At 44.4% G+C, this 16,410-nt stretch overlaps 1 protein-coding gene and 1 long non-coding RNA gene across 2 annotated transcripts in view; one reads left to right on the top strand and one right to left on the bottom strand.

The window, feature by feature from the left end:
* Nucleotides 1-16,410, bottom strand: part of PDE11A (phosphodiesterase 11A) — a 254,387-nt gene that overhangs the window by 80,652 nt on the left and 157,325 nt on the right. Inside the window, exon 10 of the mRNA XM_019554498.1 lies at nt 15,895-15,945. Within this exon, the coding sequence (XP_019410043.1) occupies nt 15,895-15,945 (51 nt within the window). The remainder of the gene's footprint in view (nt 1-15,894; nt 15,946-16,410) is intronic.
* LOC109323087 lies at nt 14-12,276 on the top strand. The gene is made up of 3 exons (XR_002104536.1): nt 14-585; nt 2,582-2,646; nt 12,195-12,276. It is a non-coding gene; the product is annotated as an uncharacterized LOC109323087 (long non-coding RNA).

Genomic DNA, 16,410 nt, shown 5'->3' with positions numbered 1-16,410 from the left:
TAAGTCGGAAGGTCCCTTTGCCTACTTGGCTTAAAGACACAAGCAAAGAATGTTAGGAACCAAAAGTTGGGGAAGTGATAGGGAAGGACCTATGGAGGTCCTGAGCAAGCAATGTTCTGATGATCTAAATGACAGTTCACCACATTGTGTGGGTCTACCGAGGTGGGTCATAGACTTCCTTTCTAAATGAAAACTAAAAATGTTTAATTTCGAAGACTTTGAAACAAACACTGTGGTCAGAGACCAGGACATAGCATAAGGTGTAGTTGACTGAACTGAGTAAGTCTAGTGGCTACAACAGAAAGCCAGATGAAATTACTTTTGCTACCTCCATCCCTTTATCACAAGGGAATGAACTCGATGTATGGAAGTTGAGAGGACCATAGAGCAGTACTCTGGCTGTGGAAGTGTGAATTTGTAGGCAACTCATGTACAAGACAAGCTCGTAACTTCTACAACCTCCAAAAAGAGGGTGCAGGAGATGCCACCAGTGATGCAAGGAAGGTTGCAGCCCCTCCTCACCCTCTCACAGCCAGGATGCACCACAGCAACAGCTGCCAGGACTTTTTGGAGTCCTCAAAGCAGGTAAGACTCTCCATCCCCACCGCTCCTGATTGCTTCTCCCCCAAGCGCAGGCATCGCCTTTCCCCTCCCTTCCCTTCTCCTCTTCCCCAGTAGGGGTTGCCTTTGGGTGCAAGAAGGGGGAGCCTGCTCACTGCTGTCCCCAGCTGAGCTGGGGGTGGAGGAGCCCCAGGGCTGGTCCTGCTCAGCTCCAACTGGGTTCTTTGGTAAGCAGCTGCATGCAGTGCCAGGCTTGTCTGGTGACAGCAGCAGCAGTGTGTGGCCTCCACATTCAATGCCTGCTTCTGGACTGTGGGGGACGCTCAGAAGGTGACCAGGAAGAAGGAGTGCCTGGCAGCCTGCTGCCGCTGTTGTCTTCAACTGATCTGGGGATGGGTGAAGCCGCAGGACTGTGGAGTACTGAGCAGACCTGGGGACAGCACCATCAGTTAGTGAGTTCCCCACTTCCAGAAGCTCCTGCTCCCTGCCTGCCCCCTAGGTATCCCCCTGCTGTCTGGGAGCAGGCACTGAAAGGGGGTGAATGGGAAAATAACCCGCTGATGGTGGTATCCCCAGCCCTCCCTCACTCTGCCCAGGTCTCCCCACAGGTGAAGCCCCCAGGCAGTGAGGGAAATAGTCAAGGGGGAGGAAGCAGGAATCTGGCTCCTCTGTTCAGCCATTCCCCTCTGCCTAGCTGGAGCGAGGCAGGAGCAGTCTTAGGGCTTTGCCTATCCCTGGCTTAGCTGGGGACAGCAGAAGCAGCAGATGATCTGTCTTCCTCGCCTGCTCCCCATTTGGTTCTTGAGGTATCCCACTCCAGCCTGAGGCCAGGGGACCCAGGCATCCAGGGCTGTAGGGAAATGGAGTTGCTAGTATGTGACTGCACCACTGCACACCTCTCAATCTGCCTCTGTATGGAACTGTTAATAAACTGTATCTTATACATATCTGTACCTATAATTTCAGCAGCCTTTTCTTTATATCAAAGCAAAAATTCTACTTCAAATACAAATGATTATCTGGAAACCATCTAGCATCAAAGACCAGGGCATGGAAGCACCCATTTTTCTTGCCTTCAAGCCATAGATCTAGAATGTCCCACACACGCTTACATCCATGGAAACACAAGGTGGGGTCAGTTGCATTACTTTTAAATGGAGCATATTGAGCTCTATGTGTGCAGTCAAGATCATAACTACTAGAAGACATTGGTGTGCAATGTCCTTAGTGGGTTTTTTTGATCACAGGGCTGGATATGGCTTGTTGCAGAACAAAAGATGACAGAGTTTTTTACAGAAATTGTCTCATAAAATATTCAGTATACTGTTCTTGCCTGGGGTGCAATCTGTACAGTCTTCACACACTTGCAACGAGAAAGAAGTACTGGAGTCAAAGTTTCATATATATTAAATGTTTATACTTTGAAATAAAAATGCAACAACTACCAACCATTTTTTCTGTCCACTGTATTCTCAAGGCTTAGCATTTTGCACAAAAAAGAAAGGAATTGTATACACTTTGTAAATTTAAACAATTCTGAATCCACCTGGCAGATAAGGAAACAATATAATAAATAGCCTTCAGAAAGCTATAAATCATAAACAATTTAATATAATAAATAAATAAAATACCGTTTGAATGACATATCTAAAGGTCTTTCTGCACCCATTTAAGGACTAATCCAGCAAACACTCATGCACCTGAGTAACTTTATTCTCAATAAAGTCCAAATGAAATTACTCACAAAAATAAAGTTACTCACATGCATGAGTAGAAGATCAAGCTCTCCAGCACGATTTCATTCCTGTATCACCTTACAGAAATCTGTGACAAGAAATATTGGATATGGACTTCGATTTTAATACCACTCTAATGGTAAGGATATTTCTTTAAACTCTCTCCTCACTTTCCTGGTCAAGGGGAATAAACTGCATTGCTAACGTATTCTGGTACATGTACGCATGCAAAAGATATTATGCTGTGAAATTACACTGAAATCACCTTCTTTGGAATTTTACAGTTTAGAAATGAGATTCGGCTACCAGCCTTAATGTGGAGCAAGGATGGCACCCAGTGGCCAAACAGGTTAATCTCAGATATATTTCTTTTTGATTTCTATGTTCTTACCTTTTTAGAACTGTTTAATTGCAAAGATGATCTAGCTGAAATGCAAACCATTTGGTGCTATCTAAAAACATTTAAAGGGACATTATGCAGCTCATTCTGCCAAACTTTATCTCCAACTCTCTCTCCCTCTCTTTGTGAAAAGGAGCTTTTATATAAAAAAAAATTATATAGTGTTACCATTAATACTTTTAAACCAATTTCAAGAGAAAAAAAAGTTAAACATTCCCTTCAGTATCTGCAGCCAAAACGTTACAAGAAACCAGAAAGTCTAACATATAAAACCATCTTGTATGTTTTTATTGCCCACCTTGAGAGAAAGTTTTTTTTAGTTTTAACATCACCACCATCAGTAAAAAAACGGAAGTTAATTATTGGGTTTTTTTAAAATCACACTCCTTTAACACACAAAAGCTAGTCATAAAATTTCCCTTGCAATATAATTTCATGAAAACAACATTTTTTTTACAAGAAAAATTACAAATTTACTTCATTTATTTGTTTATTTGCAATAGCTGAAAAAAATCTCAGTAAAATGTTCTATAAAGCCAATTTACAAATGTACTTACACTAGTGAGCATTTACACACCCAAGTAGCCTAACTGATGTCAGCAGACCACCTGTGGGATTAATTGCTCATGGTTGTGAGTGGTTCAATATCATATCCATGATAAACCTCTTTATCACATAAGCAACAGTTCCTTAAGTTGGGGAGTCATTCTGAAAAGAACATTGATTTTCAAAATTGTTCTGATTTGACACAAACGTACCAAAATGCTATTTACTCCTATTTGCACACCATCTGTACTATCACATTAAATTCACATGCAGGTGTTCATGCCTGAAACATTATTTTATCATTTGACAGGTGTTCATTTCTTTATTCTAGAGTAGATATTTCTCACACTCATATGACTTCTCTATGTACCATATGCACTACCTTTCTTGCCTTGTGGCTGGGTGTATACAATAATGCTGGATTTATTCCTCAGAGCTTTTTGGATAAAAAGAGATTTCCATAGAGGTAGATAGCCAATCAGATGAAAGGAAAAACAATAGCTATGAGTCATTTCACTTTCAACTACAGGTAAACCAATATTCCTAATGGTTTCAGCTTCCAATGTGTTTATTTTTCTAAGCTCCAAGGCAATAATGTTTTTGGACACTACAACAAATTCATCAAAAAGATAGTTCCAATATGTATAACAGAGTACAGTATGATAAAAGATAGCAGCAGCATAACATACATGACTTCTTTTCTTAGCATGGGAACAAACCTGTCAATAATATAAACCTGTTTCTTACATCACACCCTGTATAAACCGTCTCATCCTGACGACTGTCAAAACAGCACTACAATAGTGAGAACAATTGCCTAATAAAGTGAAAGCAGATAACATTAGAAGGGGAAAATTGTTGATATTTTAGATGCCGAATTGGGCATTTTCTTAACAGCATATAACACAGAGCAGGCACTTTGTATATTACTATAACTCAATCACTAAATAATGTTCAGTTTCTTTTTGTGCAGAATCCTTCAAAACACATAGTAGGAATGTCTTATTTGCCCAGTATACAGGAATAATTTTTATTTCAGCAGGTTATAGATACTGCTATCTAGGTGCTTTATTTTTTTTAAATGAGATTTATACCCTAGCCTGACTATAATGTTGTCAACTTTGGAAATACTCATTTATTATTGAATGTTTTAGTTATTACATTCCCTCACTCTAATATTGATTTTTGACATTTCCTTTTAACACATACTGTATAATAAAAGAGAAATCATTCTCTTACGTAATGTTATAAGATGGTCCTACTGAAACCCCCCCATTATATTCCATAAATTTTGGAATAATCTCCACAGAACCTTATTAAATGGATGTGAAACCCTGTTGATTTGATCCGACTAAGTTGTAATGGATCCTTTTCATAACAAGCTATTACACCAAGATCCTAAGATCTTTAAATAAAAGAGTGCCTAGCAAGCTCAGGAAAAACACAAAAATTCATCTTGCTTTTCATTCCAACCCAAAGTGAGTCCCCGTGCTTTTTAGTTAGGACAATAATAACAATATTATATAGTATCTTCTCATTCAAGTTTTACAGAGATGTTTAAAGATTCTCAAATCCATCCTGAAGAAGTGGCTGCTCCTCCTCAGTCATGTGTCGTGACAATAAAATTGCTGAGAAATTAGCTAGCTAGCTAGTAATACTTAGATTTATGAGAGACCCCATATTAGTACAAAAGAGAGACAACTAGTATCCTGGAATCTTACTATTCATCCTGTCATGCAGAAAAGTAGTTTTTGTCTATATGAAATCAATATGGTTCAAATGGATTAACTATAGCTATTCAAAGATTTTTTATTTATAATAATAAAAAGGAAACTTCAGTTATGTTGCAACATTTTTACCTAATTCTGATAGACTGTAAAGCTGGTTAATTTTTTTAACATTTGAATTGAGGAGGGGAAAAAGGAAATCATAATTTCTTTTGCTTTTTATTGACCAATTGCAGAATAATTCTAGGACACGAAATGTCTTAATATAAATGTGTAATTTTGAGGCTGTGTTCTTAAGACAGAACAGGACACAGGTCCTGTATAGGATTTATGGCCTAAACACCAGACTACAATTTATGATGGGTACACATCTCTGCTCTGTGACCACAAAAGTTTTCTATTTTTGTGAGGTGTTTAAAAATCTACTGCAGTACAAACACAGGCAAGAGAGAATAGGTTTTGTTTTACTGAGCTGTCTGCATCTGGAAATCTTGTGGGTCTTAATCCCATCTGTCAGCGAGGCTGACGGTCCATGTTGGTAATACCCACTACAAGAAGGTGGTTGTGGGGCTCAAAGAAAGGGAGCTGGAAATCATATAACTTATTGCAATCAAGAAAATGAAGCCAGAAGCAGGAAGCCCATTGAAGATTATGTGGAAAAAGCTGGGGACTATCTTAGTATGCAAGTTGAGAAGTGGCTGGAGAGGCAGGTCAGCAAAATTGATAGCTGAATAAGGAGGAAGGATTAAAACGGTTTAGTGGATTTAACCAGATTATAGACCATTAACTTCTGATTTTTGTTGGTTGCCATGATCACTAACCTAATAAAGGCAGTCCAAAAGGCACCTTTGCTTTGCAGCTTACATATGTAAGGCAAGATAGTCAGTGGTGCAGAGACTAAGAAGTTAAGGGTGGTTTTCCACTCCTCCAGAATTTTCCCAATAAATTGAAAGGCTTCTGTTCTTTTAATTCCGCCCTCCCCCTCCCCCCAATTGATGAAATTTAACCAAAGCTGCCCTTAGAATGAGCTTTTCTTGGCCTTGGCTGCATGGCACTACCATGAGAGATTACAGATATCATCCAAGGGCAGGAATGTTCTAGCCATGATGGTCCAGGAAATGTATGCGGCAAGGATTTTTTTGTACGGGTACGGGTGTTTTTTGGACCAACTGTATAGCTGACAGAGAAGTTTGACAAGCTGTTGGCCATGAAGTGCCCTTCTTCAGGTTTTAGAAAGAAGCACATACAAGCTAAACTAAAAAACAAAAACGTGTTTAACTCTATGTAAATGAAGGAAATCTTTGCCTTCATTACCTTTGACCCATGCCTTTTGCTATGGGATGATTTTAACAGGGCCCTTATTCTTCAACAACCACATCAAACAGAAATCAGTTACATTATACAGTGTATGCACCAAGTCCCTTTCTCCTTGCTTCCAAATCACCTACCAACACTTCTAATAGGAGTGCAGTATGAACTCACAAAACAACAGATTTCAGTTACCGCAAATGAATGATGAAGCTTTTACATTGCATTGCTGTCTTCTATGTGGAAATGGCAGTGAGAATATGCTTTGCTTTACATGACTGTACATGACTGTAGTTGTAGATCAGGGGTGCCCAGCTGCCAGCCCACAGACTGAATCCGGCCCCCAGAGTCATGCCATCCAGGCCATGGCCCATGGTGACGTCACTTTACTGCTGTCAAATTTCTGGACCTGTGGGGAGCTCCACAGGCCGGACAGTGTGGTCTTGCACACTGCATCAGGCTTGAGAGCCCAATCTCAGCACATGGAGCTGAACGGAGGTGGCACAGGAGCATGTGGGATATACCAGCATGTGGGACCTGATCCTGGCATGGGGAGGGGGACTAATCCCCCCAACTGGCCATGAGGCCTAAAGGTCAAGCACCACTGATGTAGACTATTTCTTAAAAAGGAAAGGAACAGACATCTCAGTACTAATCCCTAAGGCCATGTCTACCTTAGCACATTTTCCTTAAAATTTCCCGTTGTTGTTACTATTACTGAGGCCAGACTGGGAATTTTATGAAAAAATTAGTAGGCACATACCCTCTTATGTATTTCAGGATACAGACAAATTGCCTGTACCTAAAATGGCTTCTGTTATCAGCTTTTGGGGTCCCTGCAAATACTTGCACATGTGAGTCACCCTTGGCGCATCTACACAAGATGCTTTACTTGAGATTAGAACAAATTACTGTGCAATAAGCGTTACCATCTACACATGCTGGGTCAGAGAGAATGTCTCCCTACTCTGGCAGCACGGAGCTCCCAGTTGTGTGATCATGGAGCAGGGCTGGCAGATTCTTATTGTGATCATGGAATGGAGGCTGGGAGCTCTGTGCTGTTGGGGCAGGAAGACATTGGACATTACCCTTGCCCAGGCTCCAGTGGCAGAGCATGCCCCAGCAGCAGGCAGCTCCTGGGGACAGAGAGCAATCTCCCAGGCTCCATCAGAAGACAGGTGTCTCCTGGACCTGTGCTCCCTGCCAGCTCCTGGGCTAGCACCCAGGGGGAGCATAGAACTTGCCCTGGCTGGTGCAGAGGGCTGGCAGGCGCAGGAGCAGACTGTTGCCGTGAACAGCAAATCTGTTCTCACTTTCCCACATGTGCAGACATCTGCCCAAGGTGGGTTGACTCTACAGTAAATTATTCTAAACCCACCCCAGAGCACCTGCATGTGTAGATGTACCCTCTATGTACTTAAGAAGATCTACAATCCTGAAAAGAACAACTCATGCATAAGTGTTTGTGGAATTGGCACTTAAGTGTGCAATATTTCCTTCTCTTGGAAGTTACAGTAATATAACCTGGGCACATCTTCATGAGATGCTAAGTCACCATAGTGATGAGCTACAGTGATATAGCTTGTCACTATGGTAATGCAGCATTGGTGGGCAATGGTGACTAGTGACTCCTGAGTCTGGGGGGGGAGCACAATTTGTGGCTGGGCCTGGCAGTGGGCCAAAAGCCCCATATCCACTCCTATACATCTGTGCCATGGCTTAGTGGCCCCCTCATACACCGCCGGCCCACATGGCAAGAAAACTGCCCCGTCCTGAGTGGTGCCAAGTCAGGGGCCAATCTCAGGGGGGCACATGCCCCCCCATGTCCCCGCTAATAGTCGCCTGTGTCAGTGGGCACTAACTGTGATCCCACCACTACTGCACAGTAGCAACAAGTACTAAAGCAAGTACTAAATGACTTCAGTAGATGTGTAGATGTACATGAGTAGATGTGTCCCCTGTGCCCTTGCCCGCCAGGGAGTGGCATGTGGAGATGGGGGAGCAGGCAGCCCTGCCTGCTCTCCTGTCTCTGTGTGCTGTGGAGCCGCTGCGCTGAGCCACTCCCCAGCTGTGCTGCAGAGCTCCTGTACTGAGGCACACCGCACCCCAGCCATGTATGGAGCAGCTGGCCTGGGGAGCAGTGTGCCTTGAGACAGGGCAGCAGGCAGCTCCACTGTGTCCATGTGCCTCAGTGCAGGGGCACTGCAGTGCAGCTCCTACGCTGAGGCACGCAGAGACAGGGTAGTATCCAGCCCAGGGCTGCCTGCTCCTCCATCTTGAGGCACGCTGAGCCGCAGCCAGCTAGGGAGCGCTTCCTCGTCTGTGCGTTTGTCCTGGTGCACATCATTGTGGGGTGCTTTGTTCCACCTTTTTCTTCAGGTTTTTTCTGCTGCCAGGAAATCCTGGTAGCAAATTTTGCCCCAGTACTGAAAATTAGCAGCACTGCACGCAGTTTAACATGCAACATGTGCCGTTTGTGGCACCGCAAAGAGGTTTGCAGTGCCACAAACTGTACATGCCTGAAGGTCTGGATCTGGTCATCAAGTTCATCAGCATACCATTCTAATTTTGTTTGTGCTGCCCATTGAGGCGTATCTAAGGATGTATGTAAAATTATAGCAGCGTATAAGGGGTATAATAACCCAATTTTATATTACTACAGCTTTGTGCTCAGAGTATTGAATTAATTTAAATAAGTTGTCTATTGTCTTCAATGTGTCCAGCTGTTTATGTTGTCAAATAGAAGAGTAGTACTTAAAATCTGTTTTCTTTCTGGGCTGAATGGTCTTAAAAACTTTATTTAGCGAGATATCTGAAAATGTTTGAGAGAGGATGTCTGATTCTTCGCAGTTCTCTGTACCACATTTAGGCTGGGCCTTTATCAGTCCCAGTTCAGTCAAAGTAGTTGAGGCAAACAAGATATATTATTAATACTACACTCTGGATCAAAGATTTTGTAAAGCAGGTGATTCATTATTTTTGTTGTGTGGCTCTCCTGTGTGTCATTTGCCCTACAAAAGGGAATATCTAGCAGGGTTCTAAATAATGCATCACAGTCATTAAATATTGATCTGGCTTATACCATTCACAGCTGCACAATTAGGTTAGCATTTTAAAAATAGGTTCTTATATATTACACATCAACAGAGAAGTGTTTACATATTCTCTTTGGAAAATACATTAGTTAAAATGTAAGATGTTATATTTTTGTGAGAGTAGTTTTTATTTGATTGTAAAAACCAATCACAACACTTGTTTAATCCTGACTCAGAATTCAGTGCCTCTTACTATAAGTATCCATTCCTGGGACACAGCCCTACATTCTGTAGTTATGCAGGATGGCTTTCTAAATCTGGCTAGTGCTAGAACTAGGACAATGACTATGTTTCAGGACTGAAGAGCCCTACATCTCAGTGAGAAGGAGCCAGACAGTACACTGCTACAGAAAATAACCAACCCGAGGCTAAACAGAATTTGGTAAACTGAAGCTTCTTCATTTAATAATGGTATATTTTTAGTCAAACACTAATAATAACAGAAATTAGAAAAGTCTACCTTGTTTCAAGTCAAAAGAAGGATGGGGTGGGGGGGATGGGCAAGAGAGATTAAATCTTCATTCTAATTTAGAAATCGGGTAACAATAAATTAAAGAAAAAGAATTAATGTAGGGCTTGATTTACTAAATATATTACTCCAGTTTTATACTGACATAACCTCGCCTTGATTGTAATGAAGTTACACTTATGTGAAGCAAGAGAAGCAAGGTAGTAAATCAAGTCCAGGACCTTCATAAAACCAAGTCAAATGATTCTCAATATACAAGAGGACACTTCCATCCATAGGAAATTCATTCAAAATTTTTAAAGAAATGTGCTTGCCCTTAGTTGCACTTCTTTTGTCTCTACTACCCATGAATATTCTTATGATTGCATTTTACTAATAAGAATTTTATGTACAATGGATTTAAAGCTTGTAGAAAGCCAATTTAATATGACCTATCCACCACCACTCTCTGGGTGCGGCCCTCTAGCCAGCTGGCGACACATTTGACTGTGTAGGTGTCAACACCCATAGTCCCCCAGTTTCTTAATGAGAACGGGGTGAGAGACAGTGTCAAAGGCCTTCTGAAAGTCCAGAAAGACTATGTCCACTGCTACCCCTGCATCTAAGGATTTGGTGACCTGGTCGTAGAAAACCACCAGGTTGGTCTGACAGGACCTGCCTTTAAGGAACCCGTGTTGGTTGCCCCTAAGCATAATCTGCCCTGCTGGCCCCTCGTGGACATGTGCCAGAATAATTCTCTCAAAAAGCTTACTCAGGATTGAGGTAAGACTAACTGGCCTATAGTTTCCTGGGTCTTCCTTCCTCCCCTTTTTGAAGATGAGAACCATACTGGCCCTCTTCCAGTCCTCTGGCACCACACCAGAGCACCACAAGTGCTCATAAAGCTGTGTCAGGGGTCCTGCAGTGACCTCAGCTAATTCCCTCAGCACTCTGCTGATTTGAATACATCCAGTCCCTCCAGAAGTTTTCTAACTAGTTCCTCGCTAACCCTTGGCCTAGGTGCACCTCCCCTGGGGTTTAAGGGGGGCCCAGAAGAGGGGTGGCTGTTCCGGTCCCTGCTCAGGAAGATGGAGGCAAAGAAGTCGTTATATAGGTCAGCTTTGTTGTCTGGTGTGACGACCAAATTTCCTAGTGTGTCTTGCAGAGGCCCCACGTTACCTGGAAAGTTCTTTTTGCCCGCTATGTATTTAAAAAAGGACTTCCTGTTGTCCTTGATATGGGAAGCTAGTCCCAGTTCCATCTCCGCCTTAGCCTTCCTGACTACCCCCTTCATCCTCGAGCAACCGCAGTATAGTCCTCCCTGGTGATGGCCCCTCCCTTCCATTGGGTGTGCACCTCCCTTTTAGCTAGGAGACATTCCCGGATGCTTTTGGTGAGCCATGGGGGTTTTTGCACCGTCCTGCCCCCTTTGATCCATGTTGGAATTACTTCCCTTTGGGCTTGGAGGATTGTCTCCTTAAGGAGCGACCACTCTTCTTAGACACCTGGTTCCCCTCCCCTCCGGGACCTCAGTGCTTCCCCAACTATTCTCCTTAGCTCATTGAAGTCTGCCCTCCTGAGATCTAGGGCTGCTGCCTTGCTGCAGGCCTTTGCCACCTTGCGCTGGATGATGAATTCCAGCAGGCGATGATCACTGTCACCCAGGTGGTCAAGCACCCGCAGCCCCTCACCAGGTCATCGCCAGTGGCCAGCACCAGGTCCAACAAGGCTGTGCACCTTGGTGGGGCTGTGCACCTCCTGGGTTAGATGGAGGTCCTGGATTTGGGCTAGGAACCTATGTGAACGGTCAGACCTGGTTGACTACTCTTCTCAGCAGATGTCTGGAAAGTTCAGGTCACCCATGATGACCACGTCCTTTGACCTAAATGCACAGGTCTTAGTTGCCAGGGTTAAAGTTAATTTGAGTTGAGATTTCATCCATAACCCAAAGAAGCCTTGCTTACCAGCTCATTAAATTTACTGTAACATAACCAAGAATAATATACAAAAGTCTGAGGAAAAATAAGCCTCAAGAATACTCACTAATTTTTTTCATTCTATAAAAGTTAATGCAACTAAAAATTAATGTAATAATGTCCTGGTGATAAATAAGGAAGAAAAATACATTCTATCTATCTTAGAAGAAACTGAAATACAAAATATAAAGGTTAAGATATGATCCTTCACCAACCCTTCCCTTCCCCAGCATATATGACAGTGTTAAATCCACACCTGCCTCAGGGTAAGTGCCTCTTCCCTCTCACTCCATCACAGGACACATGGGCATCAAACCCCAACTCTCTTAACCAATCTTCCCTTCAGCTTCTTCTGTGCATTGCATATGAATGACGACAATACTAATCTTCTCCACAGCCTGCTCTACAACTTGAACAGCAGTCCAAAAGACAGAATTCTCAAGGCATCAGGACAATTGCTGATAAGTATGATTTGAGTCTGTCCCGGGGAGCAACCAAGGAGAAAATCCCAGGGAGTTCGGGGGGAACGCAGGGAGCAGGAATGGGGCGGAGAAAGAAGAGAAAGAAAAGAGAAGCAAACAGAAAGGTTCTTACCTTTAGATAGAACTGCGATGAAACTGGAAGTGGCGGCGGGACCCGAGTGGCTTGTTAGCTGCATTTTTATAAAGTTGTGGCCAGCTGATGGCAGCAGTTGCAGGAGCCAGTCGGGGGAGTTAAAAGGAGCTGCATGCAAGGAGGAAAGGAGGAGACCAGCAGAAGTGCTGGTGGGGGAAGCACTCTCGGAGTCCCCTTGGAGAGGAGGACTGCGGGGGTTTGCAGCCTGCAGCCCCGATGGAGAGAGTGAGACCTTGCAGGAGAAGGTCGCTGCTAGCAACGAGGCAGGAGGTGAGAAGGCAGAGCCAAGGTGTGGATGCAGAAGAGGGCTGGAGAGCATTGACACCTGGAGGTGCCCACAAAAGAGCAGAAGAGGTGGCAGAAGCCAGCTCACCAGATCAGGTGGGATTGCAGAGGGCTCAGACAGCCCCAAGGAGTAGCTGTGGGGGAGATGCGCTGCGGGGATCCACCAAGAATACAGTAGGCTGACCCCAGACCAAGTCTAGGCTGGTCAAGGGCCTTAGAAGCTGCGGCTGGTGGCAAAAGGGCAGGCAGCAGGAATAGGCATATAAAAGGGCAAAGGGCAGCCTTTGGTCACTGATGTTTTTCTGCCAGTGATATACTTTGTGTTTTCCTTTTTGTTACCCACTGTTGGAGGGGTTGTGAGGTATAGAGCCCTGTAGCAGCGCACTAAGGTGCCTGCTACTGAAAAACAGTAGTATGGGCTTGGCTGCTGGTTGCTAGGGGCAACCAGAAGGAGCTCAGGGCTGACACCTGGTGGGTCAGCTGACTGGAAGGGGCAGGACTGACCGCCATAAAACAGAGACAGGACGCTGTGGGTGCTCTCTCTCTCTCTCCCTCCCTATCCTGACCGGCAGCTGGGTCAAAGGGGCACGGTTAGGCTGAGGAAAAGAGTTTGACCCTGAAAGGAAAGAAAGGAGAAAGGCCTGGAGGTATAAGTCATTACTTACAGGTGCGAGATGGTGTGGGTTAGAGAACGTTTGTTTAGAGTTACGCTTTAGCCAAGAGGCTTATGTTTGAGTTACAGCTGATTGGCTTGGGTTATTATGTTGGTTGTTTGTGTTTACTGTTCACCGGAGGACCGGGTGAGGCTGCAGGGGTTGGAGGAGGCCTCATAGGAGCTCCGCAGTAGCATGGGGGGTTCCTGGCACCGGAGAGGGCGCAGAGTCTGGGGGCCAGGCATGGCTATGGCCACCTGAGCCTCGATTGTGAGGAGCCCCAGTGGGGCACAAGACCCAAGAAGGAGGGTCTGGAGTGGGGCCAGGCATGGCTACGGCCACATGAGCCTTGATTGTGGCAAGGCCCCAGTGCGGGCAGGGGATTGCGAGGCAAGGCCCCAGTGTGGGTGGGAGCATGGAGAAGGGCCGCAGTGTGGACAGCAACTGCAGGAGAAGTTAGGGGGTGTCCGTGGGGCACGGGGTGGTGAGGAACCCTAGAGGCAAGAGGGGGCAGCAAGAAGCCTCAGAGGCAAGCCAGGGGGGTCCACGAGGGCGCCAAGAGAAGAGAATTGACTAGACAACGTCCGGTACATCTGCGAGGCTTGGGGTGTGGTATCAGGGTGGTAGGAGCCACAAGTAGCCCCTACGGCTGGAGTGCACCAGGGCAACTAGACAGAGCATTAGCCAAGATACACCAGGGCACCGTGTCAAAGTAGATAGAAAAGGCAGCCTCCCCTAAACACTTAAGACATCAAAGACATGGCAGGAGAGACGGTGAGGATGCGTTGACACTGACTTGAGACAGTAGGGGGCACTTAGGGGAGTTCACGGCACCCCTAGGTCATGTCTTGTCACAAGCCCAGACAGGGTTCAGCCCGGGCAAGGGCAGCTGTTAGGAGGAAGGGGGAGAAGGGGGAAGCCTTTAGCCGGACTCCAATAGCCTACTAAGAAAAGGGCGCCAAACCCCAACTATCAGAGGGACGTGGCCAAAGACCGTCAACATTCATCAAGGTGGGGTGTAAGGGCGAGGTAGAGGGGAGGTGGAGCCTTGCAGAAGATTGTCGTCCCTGCACGAGAAGCACCAATAGTCAAACCCCACCACTGGGATAAGATCAAAGTCATGGTGAGCAAGATTGGGGAGAGACGATTCGGGTCCGCGACATCAACTCACTGGGATCACAGGGACAGACAGGTGGACAACCCCAAACATCCGGGGACGCATAGCGCAGGTACAGGCGAGTACAGAGTCCTTTCATGCAGATAAGGACAGAATAATTCTGAAGTGCTCTGTTCACAGAGTTCTTGACAAAAAAAATTACACCGTAATGCACATACAATTAATGGCTTTACCCCAACCTTTGCTCTACATGGCATTCTTTACATTTTTGCTGTTTATACTGAGAAAAATGTAAAGTTGGAACAGAATGTGTCTTGTTTTTATATGGACACAGGACATTCCACATTTCGCATTATTTCACTTCAAGCCTGTTGACATTACATTCATCTCTCAAATAGAACAGTTTATATAAACTCTTAGCCAGGGCCTAAAAAAAGAGATAAAAACAGGGGTACAGTTGCATCAAGCAGACATTTGATCACTCCCTCTTTTCTGTTTCCAAAATGCGAGACAAATGAGTATGTATTGGACCCCTAAATTTCTTTCGTAGGACCTGCTCTTAGTACAGTAAAGGCTACGTATCACAAAGCCCTGGGTTTCACTCTGCCTTGATTATACACTTCCTTACTTCAATTCATTGCATACATTTCTTAGGGTACTCTTTAAGAGGTAGCCAGGTGGCTGCTGACTCTATAGATAGATAGAGGGAGAGGGAGCTGATGGCTGGACCCTGAAACCTTTCTGTTAGGTTACCACTGATATAACTCTTTACATTTTATAGGAATTGTCCATAACTTGCAGCTTGATATTTAATGTGTTTCTAGAAGCCCACACACAAGATAGTCTTTGCTTCTCTCAAAATGAATGTTCACTGAAAGAAGGTGCTAAAAGACCTGATTATATTTTCTAATACAGGGCTGCCAAATGGCACTCTATGCCCTATATCTGGCTTGCGAGGGATTAACGCAAGGCTCATGGGCTCCCCTCTTGTTCCTGCTGCAGAGGCCAGCATCTCTGGGGCACGACTGCATGGTCGGAGGGAGTCCAGTCAGCTCACTGCACAGTAGAGGGTGGTCTTTCACTGTTTGTGTGGGAGCCAAAGTGAGGGTTTGCCTGCACAGTGGCAGCAGTGGAAGACTCAGACGGCAGTGGCACGAAAGGACAGTGGCTGGGCGGGGGGGGCTTGGCCACACGGTGGTGGCAGCAGGATGGCTTGTGGCCCCTGAAGCATGCAGATAATTCCTTGCGCAACACAGGGCTTGCAACCAATGCAGTATGTTTGGCCCCTGAAGTTGTACAACCCCCCTTTTAAGATATTCTAACCTATGGCTAATATAAAAGTAAAAGCCATTGTTTTTCTCAGCTTATCTAGATTCATTTTTGCTTTATAGCTGCTTTGCAAAATAAACCAAAACTTAAATCCTTACCTTAAATTTGTCAACTTCTGCCTTTGAACACGTTGCATGGTAAGATAGTACCTGACCCAGAACAAAATGAAAAGAATACATTTTTCTTAGGGAACAAGTAGAAATTATAGGGCTCCTTGATGCTGTCTAATAAATGGCTTTAAAAACAATTAGGTGTTATATAAGTAATATAATATTCCATGTGTTTCTGTTTCCCTGAAGTCCTGCAAATTTAAAAAGAACACAAAACAAAAATGAAAATGGATTTTATATAGTGCCTCCTATTAAGCTACTGAGTTTCTTATGTGCTTTCCAAAGATGCAGCACTGCCACCAAGTTAGTTTTTCCAGTCAACAGTTTTCATACTCTTCAGTGTGACGTTCTGGAGATAGAAATTGTAGGCAAGTATAGAAAGGAAGGGTCACACTTTAGACACATTGTATAAATACTTGTATGCAAACCTGAAGTAAAAGATATGCCTGAAGCAAGGATAAGAGACAAGCAACAGGCCAGAGACTGCAGAAAGTCTGCCCTGCA

Source organism: Crocodylus porosus, unplaced genomic scaffold (assembly GCF_001723895.1).
Source record: "Crocodylus porosus isolate Cpor-Errol unplaced genomic scaffold, CroPor_comp1, whole genome shotgun sequence".
NCBI classification, from domain to species: Eukaryota; Metazoa; Chordata; order Crocodylia; family Crocodylidae; genus Crocodylus; species Crocodylus porosus.
This window is presented reverse-complemented; position numbering and strand designations above follow the sequence as displayed.